General features: G+C 36.1%; 1 protein-coding gene across 7 annotated transcripts in view; it reads left to right on the top strand.

Moving 5' to 3' along the window:
• Positions 1-21,985, top strand: part of MALT1 (MALT1 paracaspase) — an 87,752-nt gene that overhangs the window by 38,507 nt on the left and 27,260 nt on the right. For all 7 annotated transcript variants that reach the window (XM_078153238.1, XM_078153235.1, XM_078153236.1 and 4 more), the window contains 2 exons: positions 8,378-8,410; positions 14,130-14,333. In XM_078153238.1, coding sequence (XP_078009364.1) covers positions 8,378-8,410; positions 14,130-14,333 — 237 coding nt within the window. The remainder of the gene's footprint in view (positions 1-8,377; positions 8,411-14,129; positions 14,334-21,985) is intronic.

The following is a 21,985-nucleotide window of genomic DNA, read 5'->3' as shown; positions in this document are numbered from 1 at the left end:
ATGTGAGATTCTTCGATAGATTCAACAGAGCTAACTCTGGCCATCTTTTTAATATCAGACGGGTCATAAGATCATAGATTTAGAGCAGGAAGGGAGCTCAGATCTCCTGACCTATTCCCCTCATTTACAAGTGAGGAAGCTGAGCTGCGAAGAGGTTAAGCAACGTACATAGAATGGAGATATGTTCTCATCAAAGGTATTTGCCATGGTCATGGTAAACATTTAGCACAAAATCCAAATAGCATATTCCCTATAGATGATATGTTCCTATAGATGCTCCTGTTTGTAAATGACATTTTGATGATTGAATCAAGCTCCAGAAGATTGCAGGAGCAGCTAGGTGGCGTCATAGTGCACAGAGTGTCAGGCCTGGAGTCAGGAAGACATTTTCCAAAGTTCAAATCTGGCCTCAGACATTAACTAGCTGTGTGACTATGGGCAAGTCACTTAACCCTGTTTGCCTCTGTTTTCTCATCTGCAAAATGAGCTAGAGAAAGAAATGGCGAACCCTTTCACTGTCTCTGCCAAGAAAACCCAGAAGAGCCAGATATGACTGGAAAATGACTAAACAGCAACAAAGCCAAAAGATTGCAGAGCCTCTCAGATGAAATCTGAAGTGACTCAGAAGTTTCACCTATCATGCATAAAAATAGTAGATGAAATGTATTATCCAGATATGCATTATTAGTTCATCAGTACAATATAACTTGTTTATATTCTAAAGTTGAACAGTGAACTGGACCCAGAATTAAAAAGAAGGAAGAGTGGGTTTAATTGCATTTGGAAAATTGCACATTTAAAATTTTCTCCAACTCCTTGAAAATTAGAATTGGCCAAATGGAAGCTAATGACTCTCTCTCTATATATATATATATAAAATGACATCAAGAAATGATAAAACAAAATTCAAAAGTTCGAAAAAGTAAAAGAAAATGTGAAATAATTTCTCATAGGAAAAACAACTTATCGAAGAGAGCATTTAAGAATAATTGGATGACCTGAAAGCCATGAAAAGAAAGAGAGACACTAGACATCATATTTCAAAGAAAACTGCCCATCTTATCTTAGAACCAGAAGGTAAAGTAGAAATTGGAAGGATACACTGGTCACCTCCTGAAAGAAATCCTAAGATGAAAACTCCCAAGAATAATACACTTAAAATCAAGTGCTCCCTGGTCAAGAAAAAAAATACAGCAAACAGCCAGGAAAAAAAATTCCAGTACTGCAGAGCCACAGTCAGGATTACACCAGGTTTAGCAGCCACTACTAAAAAGGAACAGAGAACTTGGAATATGATATTCTGGAAGGCAAAGGATCTAGTCTTACAACTAAGAATAGCCTACTAAGCAAAACAGTATAATGCTAAAGATGGAAAAATGGACCTTTAATTAGGGGGGACTTCTAAACATTCCTGATAAAAAGACAAGAACTGAGTAGAAAATTTGATACAAACGCAGGCATCAAGAGAAGCAAAGAAAAGCAAACATGACTGAAATAATAAGAAACTGAACAGGATGAAATTGTTTACAATCTTTTATGGGGAGATGATATGCATTGTAAACCCTCAGAACTTTATCATTGCCAGAGATATTAAAAAGAATCTAATTAGACAGAGGGCCTGGATTTGATTGTTTTCTGTTTGGATGATCTCAAAAGAATGGAAAGGTGGAGAAGGAGAGGAAGAATGGGGAGAATTATCTTACGTAGATGGGCTGTACAAGGAGTTTATGCAAACAAAGGGGCATGCAGGGGAGTGGATGACACTTGAATCTCACTTTCATCTGAACTAGTTCAAGGAAGAAAGAATACATATGCACACGGTTGAGTATAGAAATATGTCTTACCCAACAAGGAAGAATGGAAAGGAGTTAAGTAAAAGAGAGAGAGGGAGTGTAGATTAAAGGAGGTAGTAGAAGCAAAACACACTTATGAAGAAGATAGAAAAAAAGGGAAAAGTTTAAGAGAATAGAATGAGGGGAAATACATAGCAATCATAACTGAATATGAATGGGATGAACTCATCCATAAAATGGAAGAGGTTAGCAGAATGGATTAGAAATCAGAATCCAGTAATATGATGTTTACAAGAAATACATTGAAAACCGATAGATATACACAAGGTTTATATAAGGGACATATGCAAAAATAGATCTAATTAAAAGTGATAAACAGGGAAATACATTTTGCTAAAAGGTGCCATAGAAAATGAGTTAATATAAATAATAAACCCATATACATCAAATGACATGGCATCTAAATTCTTAAAAGTTAAACGAGGTAGAGGAAATACGCAATAAAATTATTGTAGTGGAGTGCCTCAATTTACCCCTCTCAGACCTAGACAAATCTGACCATAAAATAAATAAGAAAGAAGTTAAGAAGTTGCCTAGAATTTTAGAAAAATTCAATATGATAGACTTCTGGAAAATATGGAATGGGAATAGAAAGGAGTGTACCTATTTCTTAGCTGTATATAGCACCTTCACAAGAATTGACCGTGTATTAGGGCATAAAATAATTTCACAAACATGCACAAAAGTAAAAATATTAAATGCATGTTTTTTCTGGCAATATTACATAAAATTATACTTGATAAAGGGCTTTTGAAACATAAGATTAAAAATTAATTGGAAACTACATAACTTAATCTTAAAGAATGGGTGAGTCAAAGAACAAATCACAGAACAATCAGTAATTTAAAAAAGGTTTTGTTTTTGTTTTTGTTTTTTAGTGAGGCAGTTGGGGTTAAGTGACTTGCCCAGAGTCACACAGCTAGGAAGTATTATGTGTCTGAGTCCAGATTAGAACTCAGGTCCTCCTGACTGCAGGGCCAGTGCTCTATCCACTATACCACCTTCATGCCCCAATGATCAGTAATTTTATTAAAGATAATGACAACATGCTAAAATTTGAAAGATGCAACCAAAGCAATACTTAGGGGAAATCTTATATGTCTAAATCAATAAAAGGGAGAAAGAGCAGATTTGGGCATACAACTAAGAAAACTCAAAAACCAACAAATTTAAGATCCCAAATTAAACACCAAAATAGGAATCCTGGAAATCAAAGAGATTAAGAAAATTGAAAGGAAAAAAAAATTGAACTAATAAAACTACATGTTGCCTTTTAAAGAAAAATAGATAAGCGATTAATTTGATTTTTAAAAAGGAAAACTAAATTGCCAGTATCAAAAATGAAAAAGGTGGATTTACAAACTGATGAAGAAATACAATTATTAAGCTATATGCCAAACTGGCAATATAAATGAAATATGTAAATATTTACAAAAATATTAATTGCCCAGATTAACAAAATAGGAAATTAAATAACCTATCTTAGAAAAAGAAACTGAAGGGCAGCTAGGTGGCGCAGTGGATAGAGCTCCAGCCTTGGAGTCAGGAGGACTTGAGTTCAAATGTGATCTCAGACAATTGACACTTACTAGCTGTGTGACCCTGGGCAAATCACTTAACCCCAGTTGCCTCACCAAAACAAAAAAATAAATAAATAGAAATTGAACAAGCCATAAATGTATTACCCCCCCCCCAAAAAAAAGCAACCTAGGACTGGGTGGATTTACAAATAAATTCTACCAGACATTTAAAGATCAATTCCAATACTACCTAAACTGTTTGAAAAAATATTTAAGGATGGGGTCCTACCACATTCCTTCAGTGACACAAATATGATCTTGATGCCTAAACCAAGAAGAGACAAAATAGAAGGAAAATGAGACCAGTTTCTCTGATGAATATTGATGCAAGAATTTTAAATATTAGCAAGGAGATTACAGCAATATATCACAAAGATCAAAACCCATTATCAGACTGCATTTAAACTAGGAGTACAGAGCTGGTTTAATATTAGGAAAATTATAATGATAATTGGCTATATTAATAAGAAAAACAAAAAACATTTCAGTAGATGTAGAAAAGCTGATAAAGTACAATGTACATTCCTGTTTAAAATTAACACACAGACACACACACACACTAAAAAGCATAGAAATAAACAGCTCTCCTTAAAATGGTAAGTAGTGTCTATCTAAAACCAGGAGCCAGTATTGTCTGTAATGGTGTTATGTTAGAAGCCTTTCCAGTAAAATAAAGAGTGAAGCAAGGATGTACCGTTATCACCATTACTATTCACTGTTGTTATAGAAATACTAGCTATAGCAATAAGACAGAAGAAAGTTAAAGTAATAAGCTTAGGCAAAGAACAGACAACCATCATTTTTCACAGATGATGTGATGGTTTAGCCCTAAAGAGTCAACGAAAAACTAATTGGAATAGTTAACAACTTCAGCAAAGTTCCAGGATATGATATAAACTGACACAAGTTATCTACATTTCTATATATTACAAACAAAATCCAGCAGGAAGAGATAGAGAAATTCAATTTAAAATAACTGCAGATGGTATAAAATACTTGAGAGTCTACCTGCCAAGACACACAGGGACTACATAAACAAGACTCTTTACATATATTAAGGCAGACATAAATAATTGGAAAAATATTAGTTGCTCATGAGTAGGCTAAGTCAATATCACAAAAATTACAATCTGCCTAAACTAATTTGCTCATTCTGTGTCATACCAAAGTACCAAAAGATTATAGATCTGGAAAAAGTAATAAGATTTATTTGGAAGAACAAAAATTCAAGAATAGCGAAGGAACCCATTTTTTTTAACGAGAAAGAAATGATACTTAGCAATACCTGATCTCAAATTATACCACTAAGCCATAATTGTGTTAAAAAAAATTATAATGGGTAAGAAGTTAATCAGTGGAATATGTTAGTTACACAATACACAGAAGCAAAGAGTACAGTAACCTGATGTTTGATAAACCCAAAGATCTCAGGTCTTGGACAAAAACTTGGGAAAATTGAAATGTAGTCTGATAGAAACTAGACATAGGCCAACATACATTGTATACCAAGATAAGCTCAAAATAGACATAAAGGGTGAAGTAAGCAAATTAGTGGAGCTGGGAAAAAAGTGCTTGTCAGAACTAGAGGAAAAGTTTATGAATGAACAAGAGATAGAATGGTTTACAGCATATAAAATGGATAATTTTGATTATGTAATATTGAAAAGTTTTTGTTCTAACAAAACCCATGCAGCTAAAATTAGAAAAAAAGTCAGGACATGGGAAAATTTTGTAGCAAATTTCTCTGATAAAGGACTCATTTCTAAAATATATAGGAAACAGGCAAACTTCCAAGAATGAGACATTCTCCAATTGATAAATGGGCAAAGGATATGAATAAACAGTTTTCAGGGAAGAAATGCAAGTTATCAGTGGCCATATGAAAATAAAATTGCTGTTAGAGAAATGCAAATTAAAACAACTCTGAAGCATCACCTCACACCTATTGAATTGGCTAAGATGACAAAAAAGGAACAAAAAAGGACAAAAAAGGAAATATGCAGGGAATATGGAAAACCAGGTACATTAATGAACTGTTGGTGGAGCTATGAACTAGTCCAATCATTGTAGAAAGCAATTTGGAACTGTGCCCAAATAGCTATTAAGTTGTGTATACTCTGTGACTCAGAAATGCCACTACTAGGTCTGTGGCCCCAAGTAGATTAAAGAAAGGGGAAAGACCTATAGGTACAAAAAACATTTATAGCGGCTTTTTTTGTAGTAGTAAAGAATAGGAAGTGGCTAAACAAATCATGTTATATACATCTCGTGGAATACTATTGTGGTGCCATAGGAAATAATTAAGAACATTTCAGGAAAGCTGGGAAGACTTGTATGAACTCATGTGAAGTCAAGTGAGCAGAGCCAGGAGACAGTTTGTGCAGTAACAATAATACTGTAAAGAACATCAACTCTGAAAGACTTGGGAATTCTCATCTTCATAATGACCATCCACAATTCCAAAGAACTCATAATTAACATGCTTTTCACCTCCAGATAGAGAAGTAATGGACTCAGAGTGGGGACTGAAGCATATTTTGTTTTCTATTTATAATGGACTTTGTCTTTCTTGCCTTCTTCATGGAGAGGGAAGAGAATTTGGAACTAATGTAACATAAAGTTGAATTTAAAAAAATATAGGAATGTGGAAAAATTTCCTGAAGTAGATAGGGTTTGAGCTGATTCTTGAAGGGAAGTTGAATAAACCAAGGAGAAGGTGGAGGGGGCAGCTTGTGTAGAGAGAGAATGGAGAATGGAATGTCCTGTGCAAGGAGGAAACAGGAAATAGGCCTGTGTGACAGAGTGAATAGAAAGGAGAAAATTATAAGATGAGTGGAAGGGTAGGTTGTTAAGAGCTTTAAATGCCAAATAGAGCTTGTGTTTGATCCTAGAGGTAATAAAGGGCCACTGGAGTTCATTGAGTGGAGGTTGACATGGTCAGACCTACACTTTAGAAGAATCACCTTGGCAGGTTGGTGGAGAATCGATTGGAGTGGAGAGACACTAGCCAGCAAGGTCAATTAGGAAGCTATTATACACATCCAGAAGATATAAGATGAGGAGCTGAATTAGACTTGTGGCTGTATGAGTAGAAAAAAGGGGATGTATATATGAGTGGCATATAAAAATGACAAGATTTGGCAATGGATTAGATATTTGGGGTGAATGAGAGTAAGGAGTCCAGGATGCTACGGAGGTTCAGGATCTGCATGCATGGGAGGATAGTGGAGCCTTTAAAGTAGGTTTTGGATGTGTTCTGTTTTGGGCATGTTTTTGAGATGCCTGTGGGACATACAACTCAAGATATCCAAAAGACAGTTGGTTATATAGGGCTTTATCCCATGAGAGAATTAAAGCTGGATAGATAGATATGGGATGCATCTAAATACAGATGATATTTTAACCCATTGGATCTGATGTGATCACCAAGTATGTGTCATGGACTTCTTTGGTAATCTGGTCATGCCTGTGAACCGCTCCTTATAATTATTTTTTAATTTAGTGAAATGCTAAATTTTAGTTAGTGAAAATAAAGATATAATTTTTCCCATTCAAATTCACAGGCTTCCTGAAGTCTATTTAGAGAGTCTTTGGTGGGGGAGGGCCGACCAGGGGGAGGTTCTGTATACTCCAGGATAAGAACTCCTGTATAGAGGGTGAAGAGAAGAGGGTCAAGAATATCATCATACAAGTATGACCAGAAAAAAAATGGAGAAGTCTTTTAGCGAAATTGAGTGATTAAAAAAACATGCATACCCCATCATGCCTTAGTCCCCATGTGTTGTTTCAAGAGATGTAGAGGAAAGCCCTTACTACTTTTGGTTGACTCCTAATTAAGGATTTATGGGAGGGCATGGACACTAGTTGCATAGGCTGCAAGACAGAGATGGGTTATGATCTACATCAAGGGAGGGATTATCCATATGGATGACATTACAGAGCCATAGAAGTATACTAGAAAGTGTTTTAGTAGGGGAATGTAAACATCTCTTGACATTGGGAATGCAAGTATAACAGCATGGTATAGTAGAAATAGCATAGATTTGGAGTCATGAGACCGAAATGTGAATCCCAGCTCTGTATGTTGTACCTGTGTAGCCTTGGGCAAGCCACTAAATACTTCTTGGCCTCATTTTTCTCACCTGTAAAATGAGGGGATTGGACTAGATTACTTCTGAACTCCCTTATAACTCTAACTCTATAGGAGGGGCTGGTAGAAGACAAATTATTTCATGGAGGTTATCTGTATATCAGGAAAATCTTGAAGAATGCTAAAAGGCTTTAGTCCAGGAAGTCAGAGGGGTCCTTATCTGGTAAGTCCAGTAGCAAGTTTCAGGCAGCCAGCTGCTGGTATTAGAGTTCAGGATAGGACTGTAATCCTTCATATAGATAAATTAGCAAGGGAGGGATTCAGGCCCAGGGGCAACAGACTTGTTGCCATAAGCAGGGTACAAGATCAGAGGGGGCCCAACCATAAGGTTACTCAAGCTATAGAGTCATTACATTTCCCTTGCTTAAAAACTGAATTGAAGATGAAGCTTGGGATAGAGATGAATATTTAGTAAGTCTGTTCTTTGGAGTTTAGGAAGGGCAACCATCAAAATCTCCCTAGAAGATTTTGGTGGAATATACATAGTTACTGAGGAGAAAAGCAAAAGAATATCTCTGAGTAAAGAAAGTAAAGCGTGATAAATAGTAAGCAAATAGACAGTACCCATGACATTAAGGGAGTCCCTTGCCCAAACACAGCCGATGATTACTGATTTACTAGGAGGGATACCCCACTTCCCAATGTAGCATTATGTGACACTTCATTTATATGAGATAGTCATAAGTCAGGGGATTGACTGTATCTAAAAATTAGTTGTTTCTAAGTAATGTTTTTCAGCACTATGAAAAATTATAATTCGTAATCACTATCTTTTTGTTGTTTTTTTTTAACAGGCATTAAAGATGAATCAACTGATCGGCCTTTTGGTGAGTAGAGCTTTTTTATTTATGTATATATATACACATGTATATGCCCATGTATGCATGCATGTATATATGTATTCACACATACATATGCGTATATGTACATATATTTATTTGTATGTATATGTTATTTAGCCCTCTGTTTTATGGTAGTAATCCTTTAATGGATCGATGATCTAATTGTTTCTCCCTCCAGGAGAATAGATCACAATTCATCTCTGCTTTCTGAGCCTGTGCATGTCTTATCTCTGTCCTCCTATAAATCTTCTACATTGGGTGGGATGAGAGGTAGTGGGGGAGGATAGGAAGGAGGTGTCTAATCGGAATGCCGGAGGCTCCCTTCTCAGTCTTTAACATCATGTGAATACCAGTTCAGCCGCTGAGCTCTCCATCTGTTACCTTTCATTCTTGCCGCATGATTGGCTCCCTCGTTTTCCAGGCATACATCTCCTGAATGATGTGTTTTGTGACACTTATCACTGGCAGTATACTGTCACCTCTATTGCCGATAATATCTCTCCATTGCCGTTTGGCTCACCTGCAGTTTTGGCTCTTCAGAGATGTGCTATTTCGTGATTCATGTGTAACAATACCAGAATAATACTAGTATTAAGGAGATGAGTTTCTGTTTAAAGATTCAGTTTGAGATTGTTGAGAACATTGCATAGTTTCCCAAATACAACGCAACTCATTCTCTTCTTCTTCTGAGTCTAAGGTATTATAATGACAAATTAGCTTTATATTAGCTGCATGTCATACTTTGAACAAAAAAAAAATTACCCACTTGTGTGGATCATTAGGCTGAACTCTCTTGGGTGATGGTGGATCTCATTTAGAAGGCTATGCAGGACATAATGCAATAAATTGAAAAAACCTTTTTTTTTTAAAGGAGCATGTCATAGTAATAATAAAGATATTTAAAACATTTAAACTTGGCAGCTGCTTTTACTATAGTAAGGATAATTATGACCAGCAGTTGGTTCATTTTGTATTTAAAGAAGCTTTATATGTAACCTAATTTAGGATACTAATGAAATATTTTTATCTATGTCACCTTTGTATCATAGAGGCAAAGTTTTGCCATATGTAACATAGTTTTAGCTTTGATACCACTCCCCTTGAGATTTCTAAACCTGACTAGTATGTCTCAGTGATACATTGTCTCTAGCACTGACCAGCCCCCTTCTATATGCCTGATTTATTAGATGCAGAATTCTACTAGCACCAAAAAAACCTGCATAACTGTTTTTGTAATGATAAAACAAATTTGCTACTAGAAAAAATTAGACTGTGTAGCTATTGCCCAAAAGAAGTAAAGCAAAATGCTATAGAATGTTGTTATTAAGGGATAAGATTATGGACTTAACATATAATAGTGAGAGAAATACATTATATGTGTCTAAGGATAAAGAGGGACAACTAGGTGCCACAGTGGGTAGAGTACCAGGCCTGGAGTCAGGAAGACCTGAGTTCAAATGCAGCCTCAGATACTTCCTATCTGTGTGACCCTGGGCAAGTCACTTAATCTGTTTGCCTCAATTTCCCCATCTGTAAAATGAGCTGGAGAAGGTAGTGGTAAACCACTCCTGTATCTTTTGAAAACCTCAAAAGGGGTCCTGAATAGTCCAAAATGTCTAAACTATAAAAAGGTGCTGTTCTGTAACTTAGGGGAATGCTCAAAGGTAGAGAAAGAGATTTAGGAGGCATCTGCATAGAACAATTGAAATTATGGGAATAGGTGAGTTTGCTTGGGAAGAGGGAAAGCCAAGGACATAACCTTGGGATTGAGGAGAAGAGGAGTCAGTGAAGGAAATGATTAGGAAACATGTGGAACTAGAAGAGTGGTGTTTTGGAAACCATAGGATGAGATAGTGCATGACAATTTTTCTGTGGCATTGTAAAGGAGGTTTCTGCTCAGGTATGGGTTAGACTAGATCAGGGGTTCTTAAATTTTGTGTATCATGAACCCTTTTGGCAGCTGGATAAAGCATTTGGACCTCTCAGAATAATATTTTTCAATAACTGTCAGAAATGTTAAATTTCAGTTAGAAATAAGTGAAAATAGAGATAAAATTTTTCCCCATTACCGCATTCTAAGACTCCCCTGAAATCTATCCAGAGATGCCAGGTTAAGAATGTCTACACTAAAAGTCTGAGATATCTTCTGACTTTTTCATTCTGTGAGATTATCTAGAAGTTGACAGGTTACCAGCAGTGTTTGATACTGCAGAGAAGTCACTGAGGAGGTAGGATGAAAAAAAAAGATATCACTGATGACCATTCAGAGAATGTTTCAATAGAGTTGGAGACATAGAAGTCAAATTGCAAATTGAAAAGAGAGGGTTGTGAAATGAAGATGTAAATTATAGAAAATATAATGATGCCTTTTAAAAACATTTCACTTCCCAGTAACTGCTTCTCCCCACCTTTTCTTGTAACAAAGAAAGTTAAGGAACACAGATTTTTAAAAAATCAATGGGATTAAAGTTTATATAGCTTTCCACACCACTATATAGTTTTCCATTGCTTCACTGTCATTATCAGTTTTCCAAATTTAAGACTAGTCATTGCATCAATCTGCATTCAGATATGTAGTCTACTTTTTATAGAATTTGTCAGTGAAAGGAAGGAGATGAGACAGTGATACAATGGGGTAGAATGAGTGAAAACTTTTGTTAGTATTGAGGAGACTTAAGTATAATGGGAAGCAATCAATGGATAGGTAGAGATTGAAGATGCATATGGGATACTACCACCTCCAGTTAGAGGTGATGGACTCAAAGGGCAGAGTGGAACTTTTTTTTATGACATGGCTAATATGGGAATTTGTTGTATTTGACTATACATATTTATATTGGGTTTTGTTTTTCTTGCTTTCTCAGTGGGTGAGGTGAGGGCAGGTAGAAGGGAGAGAATTCGGAGCTGAATTTTTTTTTAATTAATTAAAAAAAAAGAAGATGCATGTAAGTAAGAGAAAGGATAGTTACATCCTGCTCTTGAGAAGGGATAATACCTATATAGTTGTGGGATAGTATGCCATGGCACCCAGTCCTCCTTCCTGTTTTCCTTTGGGTTGGCTTGCTTACTGACCCAACCTGAACTTGCACACTCATAAGTCAGGAGTTCCCAGAGGGAGTGGCCATGTTGCTACAACTCACGCTCAGGGTCCTAGGAGTAACCCTGTTGTATACTATACTATACTGGAGGGAAAAGATAAAGGTAGAAGAATCTTTCCCTTCCAGTCAGCTTTTCTCAACAGCAAAGCTTTTCACCAAGCAGTAAATATAGTACAGTGTAGTGTAGTATAGTATAGTAGAGTCTCTGAGGTCTTACTGTGACCCAGCTCTAAGGATTCCTCTCAAATACTATAGGAGGTCCGGTCTTGATAGACCTACTGCTCTAGGGCAGAGTGTCTTGTGTTAAATGATACATCTCAATCTCATGATAAGAAACCGAAATCTACATTTCTGTCATAGTCACTAAATAGTTATAAATAATAGGGCTTCCCAAGTTTCAATCTTCAGGTCTTTATGTCTATCTTATATAAATTAGATATAGGAATTTTGCTATCTTTACTGTGAGTATCTTCTCTGTGGGGATGCTTTTTCAGGGTTTCACAACTGTCCTTGATTCTGTCCTTTTCTATTAATAAAATTCCACACCTGAATGGGACATCACCTTTTTTGAAGTATAGAGGACGAGAATTGAGTACTCAGGCTTTTGGGCAGGGGGGATAGGAGGAGACAAGGTTTCTTCTCACTCAAGCTAGAAGTGCAATAGCCCCTCACAGGCCCAATCTCAATACTAAACAGCAGAAGAGCTTTAATTTGCTATTTTTCTTGACTTGGGGCAGTTCACTCTTCCCTAGGTAATCTTGTGGTTCTCTACTTCTGAGGGTCCAACTCTTCATGACCCCATATGCGAATTTCTTGGCAAAGATACTGGAGTAGTTTGCTGTTTCCTTCTCCAGCTCATTTTACAGATGAGGTAACTGAAGCAAACAGGATTTAGTGGCTTGCCCAGGGTTGTACAACTAGTAAGTGTCTGAGGCCAGATTTGAACTCAGGAAAAGCCTTCTTCACTCCAGGCCCTACTCTATCCATTGTACCATCTAGCAGTTTAAAGTCTGAGAATATCACAAAAAGGTTTGAAGCCTTTTAAATGCAAAGTAGTTTTCCCCTTTATATGGTCACTTTGCCTTGTAGGTATTATGTTGTTTGTTTGGTTTTCCACAATTCATTTGACTTTAGAGTTTCAGTGTTAGGAACAGGAAGAAAAATTTTGAAATTTTCTGTAAAATTAGTCATCTTGACTAGTGAGAGCATCTGAATGTGATGCTTTCAAATTAGAAACCAAATCAATATCTTAATCAACTCATATTTTTTTTTAAAGACACTTGTGGCAGTTTTCTAAGTGTACTGTTTATTATTATAAATAAACTTCTTAGTAATGCTCTATGATAGGTTCAGCAGGTCCTGGCAGCTGTGCTGGAAGATGGCATGTCAGGCTATCAGCCCAGTAGTGTGGTACATCAGCTCCTTGTTGCCACTTAACCTGCTGCTACCCGTGCTATTAATATTTTACCTCCACTCCACTGCCTTTCATTAATCTCTACTACCATTCTTCATTCTTTCTTTTCCCTATTGCTATTCCAGTCACTTGCCTTTGTGCATTTTTCTCACCCCTGGACAACATGGGTATATTTAAACATGGTTATATTCAGAGTGGTCTTTTAGGGTTTTAACCATATTTATCATCATTAGATATGGCCCAGTACTCTCTTAATTCTTCTACTCAGGATTTCCTTGGCCTAGTGCAACAACTAAAACAGATTGTGACTTCTTTCTGGCATGGGTAGGAATTTTTTTCTCCTTTAAAGACAGATGTATTGACAGAGATTCACTCAAAGCCAGGTTACACATCTTCCCAGTTTATGTATGAGTGCCATTCAGCCATACCAGAGCTAGGCCCTGTACCCACTCTGATATAGCAAATTAAGGGAGTGGTTAAGGAGAGCAGTTGAGGAAGTGCTAAGTACAATGGGTTATTAGTGTTGGAGGGCACGTTTAAAAAATAATCATATTATATCCATGAGTACAAATGGAAGAAAAAAGTTTGGCAGAGTCTTCTGTTCTTTCCAAATGTCATTTAGTACTTCTCTTTACTTCCTCATCCTTTACTCATTCCCTCTCAGTTCTGTTTCTGTATCCTTTTTTTGACCTGTTGTTCTCACCATTTCCTTTATTCTGACTCTCACTCATAACCTTCCTATCCTTCCTATTCATTGACATATTTCCTGTAAATCAAATAGCCATTTTGTAAAAATTAAAGTTACATATACTTCTACTTACTTAAACTACATTTGAAATTCTTAACATTCTTTTTTTGGTACTTATTCAGGAAACATTTGGTTTAATATCAAAGGAAATTACTACATTTCAGTGTTAGACTCTCTTAAAACTTTTATCACTCTCCTGGTTCTCAGAAGTATTTCTTTTAATTCCAGTTCTCAAAAAAAAATCTTGATAATGACTGTGTATTTTTCTCCTATGTAAAATAATCAAAAACATCATGTTCTAAAAATAATATAGAATGAAATCTTACTATTTAAATATTTGTTACAATTCATTTAATGAAATTTCTGGTTCTGATATTTCCACATATTACAAAGAGTTGAAAAACTCTTAAATTTTAAAACCAATCCATTTTTTTTTTCTTACAGCAAAAGACAAAGTAGCCCTTTTGATTGGGAATATGAATTATTGGAATCATCCTAAACTTAAGGCTCCCTTGGTGGATGTCTATGAATTGACCAACTTGTTAAGACAGCTAGATTTCAAGGTGGTTTCATTATTGGACCTTACTGAATATGAGATGCGCAATGCTGTGGATGAATTTCTATTACTTCTGGACCAAGGAGTATATGGTACGTTCTCTATTGCATTCTCTTGATTTTTCACATTCCCCAGAATCATTCAAACTATTCAGTATCCACTAATTACCAAATGTTACACATTTTATTTTATTTTAAAATCTTTTGTAACACCTAGCAATATTCATAGCATGTGTGTTAGATAAATAGAAGCTCAGATAAAATTATCTAAAAGCTAATCATATTAGAAATTTAGAAAACTATCCTTTTCATATGAACTCCAGATTCTTACTTTATACTGGACACTAATACCAAACAGTTACCACTACTTTTCTTCCTTAATGAATACATTCCTAGTTCATGTACTATTTTTTAAAAATGAAAAAGAAAAAAAGAATTTTGCCTTACTTGTAATTATTTCTTATCATAAATATATTGTTTATCTTTCCTTTATGTAACCTTTCAGAAATAAATCCTAAACTTAGGGAAGATTTTAGCATAATTATTATAGAGGATGCAAATTCACAAACAGTTGTAGGATTTTTCTTTTTCATGATTTTTTCCATAGAAATGAGGATTCTGCATAATACAAAAAGTATGGAGGAGCAAAAGAAGCACTAGATATTGGGTCAGGGCTTGGAAGTGAATCCTAGTACTGCTGTTCAGTACCAGGGGCAGCTAGGTGGTGCAGTGGATAGAGCACCAGGCCTGGAGTCAGGAAGATCTGAGTTCAAATGTAACTTTAGACACTTTCTATCTGTGTGATCCTGGCTGAGTCACTTAACCTCTATTTGCCTCAGTTCTTCATCTAAAATGGGGATACACTGGAGAAATAAATGGCAAACCACTCCAGTATCTTTCCAAGAAAACCCCACGGACAAGTCCATGGGGTCTTGTAGTCATGGCTGAATGACTTAACAACAACAGCTGCTCCTCAACTATGTGACCTTAGACACACCTCTTAGCTTCTTGGGTCTGCTTGGCCATCTGTAAAAAATGAGAAGATTGTACTAGAGGAAGAGTAATATTCCTTCCACCTTTAAAATCCTGTGCTCCTAAGTAGAGTTATGAAATGAGCTGCTAACTTCCAGGTCACCTGACCACCAAAATGGAGGACAAGACATTTTCTCTGATCCTCACAACCTGTCAGAACTCTCTGTGATAGAAATCAGGCACAAGATATAAAGCAATTTCTCCACAATTTAAGACATCAAGAGCCTTAGTGAGGTAACAGCCTAATGAACTAACAGCAGAGAAGGTTAATTTCTATCCTCTAATATGCTTATTTGGCACCCTTCCCCCATTGGCCACCAAACCCTCTCAGGGCTGCATCAGCCAACCTGCAGGTTTTCAACAGAATTCCCCTGCATCTTCCCCCTCCTCTCTGCCCCCAGCCACCTCAGTCAAGGAAAACCAAAAGCCAGAAGCTTACTCTGACTGGGAGTGCAGTGTGACAATGCTTTGTGCCACAGTAGAGCTCAAACAGAGAGAACTGGGGAACAGAGGGACCTGGAGCAGGATGTGTGTGTGTGGTACCTTCCACCAAGCCTGAGAGAAGGGGGACTGGCATCTAGCTGGGCCAGTTCATTTCTCCCAGAAGTCACTTGGGGCAGAGACTGAAGCAGGTAAAATGTGAATTGCCCAGCATAAGAGGAGGCTGAGGCTGCTGTGAGGTTGAACCCCCAAGAAAAATGCAATCATAGAGGAAGGAGTTTAATAATGAATAATGAAAAAAAGGCTAAAATTATCAGAGATCTCAGAGGCAAGAAAACTCAATCAAAGACCTTGAGTACAAGCAGAAAAACTAGTAGGGAAAGTATTAATAAGAGAGGGAATACGGCCTGCAAACCTGAGACTATTAATGAAAAAAGACAGTCATTTGATAAAAAAAAAAAGAGGTATTCCTACAAAAAAATTAGTAGCAAGAAGAAATTCCTAGTAAAGACAATGAAAGATAGGTATGTTTCTAGAAAATTAATATTAAGATTATTTTTAGATTATATAAACATTATTTGTATAGATCAGAATTGCTGTAATTAACTTGTGCCCTAAAAAAAGAGAAATACAAGTTTATTATATCCTAGGCAAAAAGGGAAAAACAAAAATAAATTGGATTTAGCCCCCCTCTCTAGGAACTTATAATTGAATACAGTAGCTAAAATGTGCATAAGTAATATTTTGATATTGTGATGGATCTGGGATCTCAACACTGTGGGTACTCTTCGTAATGAAGATTATAGTTCTCATCTTGTGCCAATCTTGTCCATATCTTCCTGTCAGCCTTCAAGGAGGGGTCTTCCATTACCCCAAGGAGAGGACCTGACATCATATCACTATGGTTATCTACCCTAAAACCATGATTGATTCACTCCATTTAGTAATAATACATTTCTTTGAGAATTTCTTTCATACTGCTTCTCCTGAACAATTTGTTATCAGTTATATTCTGCAGCCTAGGGCTCACCATACACTTCATTTTCCTTTGGGTGACCTGAAATTTTTGAAAATGGTCCTATCAGTCTGAATGGAGATCAAAACATTTTAATGCTTTCTTTTTCTTTGTTTTTTCTTTTGCAATATGGCTAATATAGAAATGTTTTGCATGACTGCATGTGTATAATCTATATCTAACTGCTTGCTGTCTCAGAAAGAGAAGGGGAGGGAGGGACAGAGAATTTGGAACTCAAAATTTTAAAAAATGGAAGTTAATTGTTTTTACATCTAATTTGAAAAAATATATCAAAATTTTTACAGTTAAAAAAAGAAAATGGTCCTATCCCATGATTTGAAGCATAGAGCATCACTGAAAAATATTGGCACTAAAAATATGGATATTTGTTTTTAGTAGGAGTTTAGGATCCTTAGCAGCACTATGTTGTTTCCCAGTTACAATTTAGCTCACTCTCTTCAGCAGTCAACTCTGGGTGCACTTCATTGTCCATCTGCTGTTTCTGTCCAAAATACATGTACTAAGGTATGAACTCAAAGAGTTATCTACTTGCACATTAATAGTATTAATAGAACACGTTCAGTAACCACTTGGTTTTTCTTACGTGCATAGTTATGCTAAACTCTTAAGCAATTATGAATCCATTTAGGAAACTTTGCAGTATTCCTGGTTTTGATGCTATTAGCACAATGCTATCTCTAAATAAGAATATCAGTAAGACTTCACCATCAATAGGGAATTGTAATGTAGTTATGTAATATACTTTTTAAAAATCCTGATTGAAACTCCGAATTTGTTGCTTGCTTTTTCATTAAGTGTTTCTTTCTTTCTTTCTTTTTTTTGGGGGGAGTCAATCAGGTTTAAGTGACTTCCCCAGGGTGACAGAGCTAGTAAGTGTCAAGTGTCTGAGGCTGGATTTAAACTCAGTTCCCTCTGACTCTAAGACCAGTGCTTTATCCACTATGCCACCTAGATGCCCCTAACAAATCTTTTTATTGTAATAAGTAATGTGTCTAATAATCCTAGCTGTTCTTTGATACAAGGTGTAGTCTGAACTCATTAGAAGGAAAGTTGGACAGGAGAATCTTTAAGGTCACTTCTTAGTCTCTTTTAAAGAAAAGTGTATTAAAATTTTAAATAAATCTGTAAGGGTATTTTGTTTCATCTTCCAAACAGATCATTGACCTTTAATTTCATGTAAAAGACTGGTCAGCTTAATATAGCTAAATATCTACTTACTATGATATAATAAAAGTTTCCCAACAAATAGAATTTACTAATTGTAGAAATGAAAATCATTTACTTTTTCACTTTTGAATTATATTACTGTTACATATTTGCATATCACTAAAAATCTAAGTATTTCCTCTCCTTAATTTCATTCTATTACTATTACCAAAGAAATTGAAAACTCTATATAACTTTTCTAATCAATCTTAGTTTTATCTCCTAAATTCTCTGACTAGTGATTTGATGCTCATTCATGTTTGTCTTCTATTAGGTAAAATTTGTGTAAAGTTATAGCCTTATCTCCTTTTTAAAGTTATTGCTTTTGGATTAGATAAATACTGTCTTCATTTTAGCTTACATAAATGAATTCATATGTAGATTGTATAAAAATATGCATCTCCCATAGTGAGTCATCTATGGGTTCTCCAAAGTTCTTATGTTTTTTTCATGGTACTTTTTCACATGGTACAAAGAGGATGATTTTATGTAACTTCATTTTATGGAATTTGTTTACAAAGTAGGTTTTACCAATAGATTTCTTAATAAATCTAGCAAAATAGGGAGGGTTTTTTTATTAAAGCAGTCATTAATTTACACCTTTGGTAGTAAATCCCCATAGCCGAATTGTGAACTGTGGAAAAAATCTAGTACATTATGAAGAGAGAAAAGTGGCAGCATCTTCTGGATAGAGCAGAAACTTGTGTCATAATTCACAGAACATGCTTTTCTAATTCTAAGCTTTATTCTCTTAGAGGCTACAAATCCTAATTGCTGCCTCTCAGGTTCCTTCTTAAGGAAATCAGAAGGTAATGTGGAAGTGTGATTGATTAAAGCCTCTTATTTTGTTATTGCTAAGAATCAGAATTTCTGCTTCTACAACTGTTTGGCTGTGAAAAGTAGGAGAGATATAGAATGATAGCTTGAAATGAGAGCTGAGTCAAGTGAAGGACCAGGGAGATTTAACGTTTGTTGGCAATAAAGAAGGAACCAGTGAAGAAAGAGAAATTGAAGATTAGAGAAAAGAGGGATAATTGAAAGAGCAGGCTTTTGGAAGAGACAGGCTCGAAGACTCCAGTAGACTGATTGGTCCTGGCAAGAAAGGCTACCAATCATGTACTAGAGTGAATGTGGAAGAGAACAGGAATGGTGTAGAGTAAGTACCCTTGGGATGCAGAATGGGGAGAAGTTCGAAATAGATACTCTCAGCTTATTCAGGAAAGAAGACAAGGTCTTTGGCTAAGAGAGAAAATGTTGGAGTGTGGTGTCGCATAAGTGGCTTGAGAAGCAAAGATTTAGAACAGTTGCTATAAGAAATGGGATAGAAAATCAATCAAGGAAAAATATTAAGATTGCTGTGCTACAGTTAGGGCCTAGTTGAGATTAAGTAACATAAATTTCAGTGGACCTAGTCGTCAGAGTTGGGTGACTTCCTCTAGCAGTGTTCAATAGAATGCAAAGAGGAGTAGAGGAAGGAGGTGGTCCAGAGTTAGAATTTAGTAAGGCCTAGGGAATCAAGAGTAGTGGACAGTATATAGTTCAGTTGGTTAAATAATAAGCTCAAGGATAAAAAGGGGGAAAAATGAGGTTAGATGGAGATGGAAAGGGAGAACTTGAAAGGGTTGGAGAATACCTGGAACTTGTGGTGAGAATGCAGAATAGAAGGGGTATGGTACAGGGTGAGATAGATACTCCCTTCACTGATATAGAGTTCAGGCTGCCCCTTATTCTTTGCAATTCCTGTCTGTCTATTTCTATAAATCTGCCATAGAAAGTCTTTCCAAATCACTAAAAGGCTTCCTCCACTTTAAAAATATATTTTATAGTACCCGTGATAGTATTAAGGTTTGCCTTTTTTTTTTCACGCTCACTTATCTGATTAACCTACTTCCTTTTCAGGTCATATATGTTCTTAATGATGGTAATAACAATCTTTACTTATGGTATTTTATGGTTCCCAAAATATGCTTCTTACAAAAGCCTTATGAAGTAGTGCAAAAATTATTAATAATTCATTTAACTTCATACAAGTTATTGTTGGTAGTATACTGGAAGTCATGAAACAAAATTGATAATACAATAAAAATGAAAAATCATGAAGACAGAGGACCTGTCCCTTATTAGTGGAATCTTTCAGTTGACTGTTTTATAATAGACTGAAGTTACATTTAGCTTTATAAAACTAGTAGAAAATTTTCTAGTTTTGATTTCACCCTAAAGTTGGCTTTATGGTGTCCTAAAAAGACTTAACCGGATTTGTTTTTTGTGGTAGCTTACAGATCAAAGAAAATTTCTGTAATGTAAATTCAGCATTTGGGTAATAATCTGTTATGTTCATTTTACCAGTAATTCAGCATTTCATAATCTATGTGTGTGTGTGTGTGTGTGTGTGTGTGTGTGTGTGTGTGTGTATGTGTGTGTGTGTGTATTTTGCCAGAGCCAGTGATCACAGAGCCAAAGATTTTCTGTAATCCTGAAATATAAATATAACTCTTAATAGTGCTTTTCTTCCCCCAGCCTGACATTATCTTCTAGGTGCTGTTTCAGTTCTATTGAAAGCTATGACTTTTTCCATTTTGACCTGTAAAAATAACTCTGTATATAAAAATGTGCAGGCACTTTTCTTTAAGAGAATACATATAGATAGATAGATAGATAGATAGATAGATAGATAGATAGATAGATAGATAGATAGATAGATAGATATGGACTCTGCAACCTAATGGATTTTTTTTAATTTCTTAGAGGTTGTTGGTAATATTTAATAAAGCAATACTTTACACAAAAAATTGTAAAACCATGAAAATTTTATATTTTCTCTTTTTTCCATAGTTAATCCCAGTAGGCACTTTGTATAGTGATAAAATTTATAAACACATAAAAGCTGCTGTCACTTTTCAAACTGTTTGTAACTTATTAGTTTCAATGGGCACACCTCCAGATTTTAAGGGAACAGCTGTTGAACCTATTGGTATCTTATTTCACATATTTATAATGCTTACCATCTTATTGTGCAATAACATTTGGCTGCCAGGAAAGTGACATTTCATAGCTTGTTTGTTAGGAGAGTTAGAAATAAACAGTAATTATTAATGTAGGGAGAGGATTCTGGGAAGATGGCAGCAGGTCAGAAAATTTCAGCTCTCCAAATTTCCTGCATGAAAAAAGACAGAACATTGCCTCAGAGCAGCAGAAATAAACACAGGGTAAAGTAGTTGTACTTCTAAGACAATTTGAGATCCCAGGAAAGACCTAACCTTTTGGGGCAGAGGATTGGCCTGAGTGAAGTGTAAACACCTGCAGGCCAACTCTGCAAAACAATAAACAACAAGCCCTGAGGGAAGCTGGACTGAGAGGCAGACTCAGACTTAGAAACTTTCATTTCACAGACTGTGTGAGGGTCTGATGGCTGAGTAGAAGATTGTAGAATTTTCCATTGTCCAGGGAAGCACAGCTGTGCTGATAAGTCCTGGCCTGTGGCTGCAGTGGGGGTAAGGGGTGAGGTGGGAAGGAGCTATCATACACCTGGTGAGTACAGGAGCAAGGGGCAGGGACCCTGTTGGCAGTGAGCACTTGCAGGAGAGCAGAGTCCCTGGTTTCAGTTCTGAGCCGCAAGAGGACAGCTGTAGTTTGCAGCCACCAGAGGGACCACAGAGAACACGATCATTTGTGGGACAGTGTGGCTGGGGGCCCTAGCTGTGACTTAGGAGTAAAGAATAGAGCCCAAGGTTGGGCCTCTGGAGACAAACCTCAGAAAATGACTAACTGTAAGAAGGACCTGAGGCTTGAGGCATCATTCCCCATACTTGGGGACTACAACTTGATTACACTAATAGCTGCTAAAAACAAAATAAAACAAAAAATAAATAAATAAAAATGAGTAAGCAAAGGAAAAAGAACCCTACTGTAGATAGTTATTATGGGGACAGAGAAGATCTGAGTTCATATTCAGAGGAAAATAATGAGAAAAGTCAAATGGTCCCAAGAACAAAAAGAGTTCTTGGAAGAACTTTAAAAGGACTTTAAAAAT

This window comes from Phascolarctos cinereus, unplaced genomic scaffold (genome assembly GCF_003287225.1).
Source record: "Phascolarctos cinereus isolate Bilbo 61053 unplaced genomic scaffold, phaCin_HiC Scaffold_4;HRSCAF=312, whole genome shotgun sequence".
Classification (NCBI taxonomy): domain Eukaryota; kingdom Metazoa; phylum Chordata; class Mammalia; order Diprotodontia; family Phascolarctidae; genus Phascolarctos; species Phascolarctos cinereus.
Note: the sequence above shows the minus strand (reverse complement) of the source record. Positions and strands in the feature narration are given on the sequence as shown.